The sequence below is a fragment of the Salvelinus fontinalis genome, chromosome 1 (assembly GCF_029448725.1).
Source record: "Salvelinus fontinalis isolate EN_2023a chromosome 1, ASM2944872v1, whole genome shotgun sequence".
Lineage (NCBI taxonomy): Eukaryota > Metazoa > Chordata > Actinopteri > Salmoniformes > Salmonidae > Salvelinus > Salvelinus fontinalis.
In genome coordinates, this window is record NC_074665.1 from 10,801,929 (window position 1) to 10,810,809 (window position 8,881).

Consider the following 8,881-nt stretch of genomic DNA (forward strand, 5'->3'; position numbering starts at 1 on the left):
TGCACTGGACAAGGGTCTCTCAGTCCATTCAATATGCTTTGTCAGCTCCCAGCTAGCACTTACTGTAGGTCTATGTTTATGATGTCATTGATGGTGAAGGCAGCAGGTAAAGATGTAGGCTCTTAATTTGATCACTCTTTTGTTGGTGAAAATGTTCCTGCATAGCAGGAAATTCTAACTTGTAGGGTATTCGAGGTTTAAAAATGCTTCTAAAGTTTGTAATTTCTACTTTAAAATGTCAGACTTGATTAGCCCTATCAAAAATGTTTATCAACCCCTACATAAAAATATCCATTAATTATAATCCACAAGATAATTCACGTTTCCTGTTGGTGCTGGATCATTTCCCTGCCATAGCAAACTGGCTCAAACTAAGATCCTACATCTGTAGGCCTACCTATCTAAATATATATATTTAATTTTTTTATTAAACTTTATTTAACAAGACAAGTCCGTTAAGAACAAATTCTTATTTACAATGACGGCCTACACCGGTCAAACCCTAACCAGGACGATGCTGGGCCAATTGTGCGAAGCCCTATGAGAGATATCCTTCATTGTCATGTACCATATAATGTTTAGCCTACTAAGGATAAAGTATGACCTTTGGGTTTAGAGTCCAGTGACTACCACTGGTCAGTAGTAGCCTATAATGTGAGATAGGCGGGCTTCTTATCAGTTGTTTTATAGATCAGCGAGCTGCGCATGCGCACTAGGTGCGCAGAAACCACTTCAATGAACACAAAGAAAAATATATTTTCGGAAAAAGAAGAAAATAGTTCTTATCCAATGTGTAGCATACTCTATTATTATTATTATTGTACCCCTAATTAGAATATTCTTGTAGGGATTGGTGAGTTTTTTTCTTGAGATAAGTTCTTGCATGCCTTTTCACGTGAAAGAGACTTTATAAAGAGTTCAGTCTTAGAAACCTCTGGCACTTTTAGAAGCGAAAATAAACGTAGAGGAATTATCTGTAGTGTCCGACAATTATAGTAGCCATTAAAACATGGCAGCATACACATTACCGGAGGGATTCTCCGATTTTGACATGTTTGCATTCGGTTCAGCTCTTCTTGTTGGGGGTAAGTGAAATATTTTATGCCAAATATGTTGAAATGAAAGTTGTTATTTATTTGCACTAGAGAAACGGCTGCCAGAGGATGGAGCCCTGTGGGCTTTTAAAGGGATCTTAAATGGATAGGCCTAAAGATTTTAAAGTCGGACAAAACAAAAATGATTTGGCCAGAGAAATGCTTTGAAGATTCTTCAAGAAATGACAGCAATTTGGCAACTTCAAATCATCCATGTATGTCAATGTGATATGTGCTATAATTGGAAGATTAGGTTTTGTAAGGTTGAAATGTGAAAGTGAAATAAAAGTATGTGTGTTTAAAATTCAACAATTTCAGACATATCCTATACGTGTAACTTAACTGAAATGTTAAACCTCCATTTAGTCTGTTTATATCATGGAATCTATCACAAGTTGTTTCCCTTGATGATTTCTTTCTTTCTTTCGTGTGTGTGTGTTTTAGGTCTTCTTGGATTCTTCCTCAACGCCATTTCAATATTGGCCTATATTAGCGTAAAGCAAATGCGAACTCCCAGTAATTTTCTTGTGTTTAACCTTGCTGTGGCTGACATTATGCTCAATATAACCGGCCTGATCGCTGCTTACGCCAGTTTATTTTATAGGTATGAATTCTTGTTCTCTGACACTGCAGTAACGCCTGTGGAGGTTGCCTAATTTATGTGTACAATAGTTGTTGCAAAACATGCGTTTATGCATTGATCTAAAAGTGGTTTACAGAATGATTTGTGCCGACATCTTTTCTAGAGAGGCATTCAAGTAAGGCACATTTATCATGTATATCTGAGTAGCTATAAGGGATATACGCTATACAACACAATAGGGTGTTTCCTCACGAAACCATGAAAAAAGTGACAATTGTTTTTGCTTTTCATGAATGTAATCCATGTAAGGGTCCTTTGGAGGAAGCATTGTTGACATGTATCTGACATTTGTAAAGCATAATTGCATTTTTTTAATAAAGTTGGGAAAATTTGTGACATTTTTGCCTTACCCAGGTCTCCTTTAAGACATAAAAAATGGTTGTCAAATGTAGCTTTGCCACTTGCTTTGTAATATGAGTAGTATTTTGATTTCAAATAACATATTTTATAATTATAGATTTTTTTTTTTGGGGGGGGGGGGGGTTAGGGCAAATTTTTCAACATATTGTTGAACATCATATACTCTATGGGCATATACAAGTTCCAGAGGGATCTCTGCTAGTTTTAAAGTTATGACCCATTTTATACAGAGAAAATGGTAGAGTAGGCAATGTGACCAATCACAGCCCTCCTTTTATTTGTATAATTTCACATCCTGCAAATCACCAGTAGAGGGTGACAATTTTGAATCCATTTTCACATTCACTCTGTTGGTAATGCTTACAAATTGGACTCTGAAAGTATCAGGGATCCCACTCTGGGACTTTGATATGCCTGTAGAGTATATTATGCAAACAAATATATATAAAACAAAATGTGGCAAATAAAAAATGGATTTATATTTTTCAATATTGTCAAATTTATGTACTTTTTAACAATCAAGCAGAACAAGCAGCAAAGTTTGATATGACACCGATTTATTTTTTTTTGCTTTGCATGCAGCATCTACAGATGAAACAATATGGAGTCTTAAGGGAGGAAAGGGTACGGCCAAAATGTCACAAATATTCAAAATTCAATCAATTATTTCTCAATTATGCTCTAAGATACAAATGTCAAATATATGTCAACAATCCAACCTCCAAAGGAACCTTCTATGGATTAAATGATGTAAAAATGCCCCAAAACCATGGTCTTTTGTTACGTGAGGAATCGCCCATAACTGTAATGTTGAACAATTGTTAATGTATGTGATCCTGACTTCATAGTTCAACTGTATAGAACCACAACCCAAAGCAGGTGTATTTTGATATAACAATTTGCAGCAATATGAGTCACCATGTTTATGCCTGATGGGAATAGAAACACTAAGGCTGTGTTTAGACAGGCAGCTCAATTCTGATATTTTGTCAATAGTTATTTTGACCAATCAGATCGATCTTTTGCAAATAATCAGGGAAAAGATCAGAATTGGGCTGCCTGTGTAAACGCAGCCTGAATGTGCTCGTCTCTTGCCACCCTAGTCACTGGCCCTGGGGCCAAGACGGATGTAGCAACCACGCCTTCATGGGGATGACAGCAGTTCTGGCCTCTATCAGCTTCCTGGCTACCATCGCCTGGGACAGATATCACCAATATGTCACCAGTGAGTAGTATCCTACTGTACGGCGGCAGGTAGCCTAGTGGTTAGAGTGTTGGGCCAGTAACCGAGCTGACAAGGTAAAAATACGTCGTTCTGCCCCTGAGCAGGGCAGTTAACCCATTGTTCCCGTGCGTCGTGGATGTTGATTAAGGCAGCCTCCCGCACTTCTCTGATTCAGAGGGGTTGGGTTAAATGCGGAAGATACATTTCAGTTGAATGCATTCAGTTGTACAACTGACTAGGTATCCCCTTTCCCAGTATGTGTTCATGTCATTTACTATAGCGTTATTGATTTATTTAAAAAAAATATTTATTGATGTACTATATACATCTACAAAGCTACAAACATACTCTTGCAAATTTCAATAAACTTTTACTTTATTATGTTCCAGATCAGAAGCTGTTTTGGAGCACGGCCTGGACTATTTCTATCGTTACCTGGGGTTTGGCTATCTTCTGGGCCGCCGTCCCTCTGATTGGTTGGGGAGTTTATGACTTTGAGCCCATGAGGACCTGCTGCACTCTAGACTACACCAAAGGAGACAAGTAGGCTACATTTCTATTAAAATATAGGTTATTTAGCAGACAATCTTATCCAGATCGACTTAGTCAGAAAATGAAATGTGAGCACACCCTCATGTTCTCTCTCATCTGTGGTGCAGGGAATCCCAGACCTAAAGGTCATTTCATTGTAAAACAACAACTTCCTCACACACTGTTACCTTCTGCACGTGTTGATGTTTCAACCAGAGACCCTACAAGACTTTACAAAGTCTAAAGATTGACTCCCAAATATCCTTCTGTTTAAACCAGCTGTTGACATCACTGTTTGGCTTAGTCAAATGTAAACAATGGAATACAGAAACTGGGATTTAGGACAATCAAGCAGATTACAACACAAGTAGTCTCTTTAACCCAGTTGAAAACATCCAGCGTTTCACACACAGAGCGAGCACTGCCAAAAATCTCTAATGGATTGGGATTATTCATTTCGGACAATAAAAACAAAGCTGTCGAGCAATGTCTCCCGCTGACTATGGTTGCAACATTCCCAGGTTTTCCATGAATCCCAGTTGGAGGAGTCCCGAAATCAGGAGGGAATAAATCAGGAACTGCGGAATCCGCTAGGATTCCTGGAAAACCGGAGGAATTTTTGGAAAATGACCAGAATTAGGAACCCTAGACGAGTGAGGATGCCCCATGTATAATACAGTATATGTTGTTACATCGTCCGTGTTCATCTCCATTCAACAGGGACTACATTACCTATATGGGGGCCCTGACTGTCTTCTACCTTATCCTCCCTGCTTATGTCATGAAGTCCAACTACGACGCCATTTACGCATACTTCAAGAAGATCCACAAGCACAGGGTAAACCCTCTAACATTCTACCGTTTGAACATTTGAATGTTCTTTGAAATATTACAACGCATTTTAACAATACCATTAATCTTTGGCCAGAAAAACGTACTTCTCATTGTACAGTGCATTCGGAAAGTATTCAGACACCTTGACTTTTTCCACATTTTGTTACATTAGTCTTATTCTAAAATTGATTCAATATTTTTTTCTCTCATCTATCTACACACAATACCCCACAATGAAAAAGTGAAAACAGGTTTTTAGAAATTTTTGCATATATATATATATATATGTCTTAACAGAAATACCTTATTTACATAAGAATTCAGACCCTTTGCTATGAGACTCAAAGTTGAGCTCAGGTGCATCCTGTTTCCATTGTCACTATGTTCTGTGTGGGGGTACATAACAGTCACTATGTTCTGTGTGGGGGTACATAACAGTCACTATGTTCTGTGTGGGGGTACATAACAGTCACTATGTTCTGTGTGGGGGTACATAACAGTCACTATGTTCTGTGTGGGGGTACATAACAGTCACTATGTTCTGTGTGGGGGTACATAACAGTCACTATGTTCTGTGTGGGGGTACATAACAGTCACTATGTTCTGTGTGGGGGTACATAACAGTCACTATGTTCTGTGTGGGGGTACATAACAGTCACTATGTTCTGTGTGGGGGTACATAACAGTCACTATGTTCTGTGTGGGGGTACATAACAGTCACTATGTTCTGTGTGGGGGTACATAACAGTCACTATGTTCTGTGTGGGGGTACATAACAGTCACTATGTTCTGTGTGGGGGTACATAACAGTCACTATGTTCTGTGTGGGGGTACATAACAGTCACTATATTCTGTGTGGGGGTACATAACAGTCACTATGTTCTGTGTGGGGGTACATAACAGTCACTATGTTCTGTGTGGGGGTACATAACAGTCACTATATTCTGTGTGGGGGTACATAACAGTCACTATGTTCTGCTCTTTTATACATTATGTGATGCTGATATGTTATTGTGTGACTTAAAAGCCAGAAAAGTCTAAACAGGATTAAAGTACGGGTAAGTGTAGGGGTTAGGGTTTATGGTAGGGACATCCCAAGGATTCCAGATAGCACTAACCCTTAAAAGTCCCATTCAATACAATTTATTGACTGTCCTTGTATTCCAGTGGAACACCAGTTTACCACTGATGGTTCTGTTGTTCTGCTGGGGACCCTACGAAATCATGTGTATCTACGCCTGCTTTGGCAACGCCAGACTGGTCTCACCAAAGCTGAGAATGGTGAGCAGTTCTTCTACCTTTTTCCCTTTTATTCAATTTTTTTTGTCTTTTTTTGTCTTCCATTCTCTCTGAGCTTGATAATTCTTTAGTTCAATGAAATTTGAATGGAGATTGTTTTATTTAAATCTTTTAACAAGAAAACATCTTTATTCATTTCCTAGTTGCTTCCTGTTTTGGCGAAAACGAACCCTATTTTCAACGCGTGGCTCTATTCCTTTGGGAACGAGTTCTACAGAGGAGGGGTGTGGCAGTTCCTGACTGGCCAGAAGTTTACTGAGCCGGTCGTTGTGAAGTTAAAAGGAAGATAAAGGAAGTTTTCCATTCTGACATTCTAATTCTATGGTTACACTACTGTACAGGCCATGGAATTAGAATGTTCCATTCTGACATTCTAATTCTATGGTTACACTACTGTACATGCCATGGAATTAGAATGTTCCATTCTGACATTCTAATTCTATGGTTACACTACTGTACAGGCCATGGAATTAGAATGTTCCATTCTGACATTCTAATTCTATGGTTACACTACTGTACAGGCCATGGAATTAGAATGTTCCATTCTCACATTCTAATTCTATGGTTACACTACTGTACAGGCCATGGAATTAGAAAGTTCCATTCTCACATTCTAATTCTATGGTACAGGCTATATCCAAACAACATCATCATCATGGACTCTCATTGCAGTAGGTTTCACATTGGAAGAATGGTATTTGTACAAGGTGGTGAGCTTAATGTTAATTGTTTATTTAGCTGGCTTGGGAAACCATGGGTCCAATGTAGCTTGTCAATAGCGGTATGGTGGCTGAGTCTTCATTCAAATAGACTTTGGGGAGAAGCACCTGTGATTAGATTGAATGATGTCTCATGATTGACTAGACAAAGGGCACTCAGTGACCTACGTTGTAATACAAATCCCACAGTGCTCTTAATGCCATGTTCATGCTGAGTGATTTGAAGGTAATACAACCAGAGATCAACTTAAAGGTGGACCAAACTTAAGGTTCAGGTCATGTTAATGTAATACCGTTTTTTATTTTTTAATAGCCAATAGCTTTACTTCTAGAAGTCTCCCTGATGTATCCCTCCAAGCACTGTAATAAACACAGCAAGGTATTCTGCCATGCAGCCGCTCTTCAATCTGACTCCACTGACCTTACCTGGAAATGGTGTGATTCTCAGCATGCCGCTGTACCTGTACAGCTGTAAAAGGATGAGACTTCAAAAAAGAGCTATACTCTACCACACCTGGGTTCAAGTACTATTTGAAATCTTTAAAATACTTTAACTGTTTACTTTAGCCTGCCTGGAGTGCCAGATGGGTGGGGTATACAGTTTTATGCTAAGGCAAGCTCAATCAAGCCAGGATAAAGTATTGGAAATGATTTCATATAGTAACTGAACCCAGGCGTCATTCAGCCAAGACATTTCATGCTATGGAGGTTGTTGTATAGTTGTGACCAACAAGATTTATTGGGTCACTTTTGGTTCCTGAGGAGTGTTAGGGATGTGTCCCAAATTACACCCTATTCCCTATTTAGTGCACTACTTTTGAACAGAGACCTGGCCAAATGTAGTGCACTATGTAGGGAATATGGTTCAATTTGAAGTCTGAAGACAAAAGCCTTGATGTGATGTAACCTCTACACAGTATAGCCACCAATCTTTCTGTGAAGAACTATTCTCTGTAGATACTTAGTGTGGAGGCAGAACTATTCTCTGTAGATACTTAATGTGGAGGCAGATCTATTTTCTGTAGATACTTAATGTGGAGGCAGATCTATTCTCTGTAGATACTTAGTGTGGCGGCAGAACTAAAAGAAGCAGGATCATCCCTTTAAAGGAAGTGGAGAAAACCACACAACATTGAATCCCACGGAGGAAGTTTCTGAATGACCAATGGTCCCCAAGTTACGTAGTCTTACATTACATTACATCCCCATATAGTCTGGAGTAAACTAGATATAACCTAATAATGTTTGGTGTATTGAATGTGTTTTTTGTTCTATTATAATAATATGCCATTTAGCAGACGGATTGACAGTCTGACAGTGCATATATATATATATTTTTTTAACATATTTGTACGTTCAAACCGTAATCTTAGACTATCACATTGTGTCACGTTGTGTCGTTTTAACTTCGTCTATCTTTGTGTAGCAGACGCTGGCATGCATAACCTTACGTAAAATACAGTTAATCTACTCCTTTGCAGTTGTCTTTCTCAGTTTTGTCTCTACTCCCAATCATGTGCTCTGGTCCCAGACGAGGTAAGCGTGGCAGACATCAAAACAGTGGTGTAACGCGCCAGCGCCTGTCACTGTGTCGTCTGAGCTGCTTAACGTGGAGTCTCCAGTCCTGAAATAAACCTTTAACGAGTGGAGTGAACTAATGCAGCTCAGTCCCTGACACAGCCGCCTGTCACAGTAATCCTGTGTGGCACAGCACCAGGGCCTGTCAGAGCCACTTCACCCAATCAGCAGGGGTGTTGCAAATGGTAACCTATTCCCTATATAGTGCACTACTATGAACCAAGACCTAATGGCAACCTATTCCCTATATAGTGCACTACAACAGAGTGGGGAATAGAGTGTCATTTGAGACGCAAACTGCAAATAGACAACAGCCTTCCTCCGGGGGAGGAGTCGGCTTTCTCTTAACTCACCTGGATGTTACAGGTTGTCAGGTTCAGAGAACCCTGTTGACCAATCAAAAGGACCTGGATGTTACAGGTTGTCAGGTTCAGACAACCCTGTTGACCAATCAAAAGGACCTGGATGTTACAGGTTGTCAGGTTCAGAGAACCCTGTTGACCAATCAAAAGGACCTGGACGTTACAGGTTGTCAGGTTCAGAGAACCCTGTTGACCAATCAAAAGGTCCTGGATGTTACTGAACTCTAAGAAAGTGA

At 39.5% G+C, this 8,881-nt stretch overlaps 1 protein-coding gene across 2 annotated transcripts; it reads left to right on the plus strand.

Annotated features, from left to right (window-relative positions):
• The first annotated feature begins 699 nt into the window (after positions 1-699).
• On the plus strand, positions 700-8,181 carry LOC129815084 (RPE-retinal G protein-coupled receptor-like). 2 transcript variants are annotated; one of them, XM_055868478.1, is made up of 7 exons: positions 700-1,085; positions 1,539-1,698; positions 3,201-3,322; positions 3,712-3,865; positions 4,574-4,691; positions 5,855-5,968; positions 6,130-8,181. In XM_055868478.1, exons 1-7 carry the CDS (start codon positions 1,010-1,012, stop codon positions 6,274-6,276), a joined length of 891 nt encoding a protein of 296 aa, XP_055724453.1. In that variant the 5' UTR covers positions 700-1,009; the 3' UTR covers positions 6,277-8,181. The 2 variants fall into 2 exon arrangements, with proteins under 2 accessions (XP_055724453.1, XP_055724542.1); XM_055868567.1 differs by lacking the exon at positions 700-1,085 and adding an exon at positions 1,094-1,309.
• The last annotated feature ends 700 nt before the right edge of the window (positions 8,182-8,881 follow it).

Excerpts from the sequence above, each read along its gene's own strand:
- LOC129815084 (XM_055868478.1), top strand. The coding sequence starts at position 1,010 with ATGGCAGCATACACATTACCGGAGGGATTCTCCGATTTTGACATGTTT. Across the intron at positions 1,086-1,538 it reads TTCAGCTCTTCTTGTTGGGG|GTCTTCTTGGATTCTTCCTC; the intron begins GTAAGTGAAATA and ends TGTGTGTTTTAG. Across the intron at positions 5,969-6,129 it reads TCTCACCAAAGCTGAGAATG|TTGCTTCCTGTTTTGGCGAA; the intron begins GTGAGCAGTTCT and ends TTCATTTCCTAG.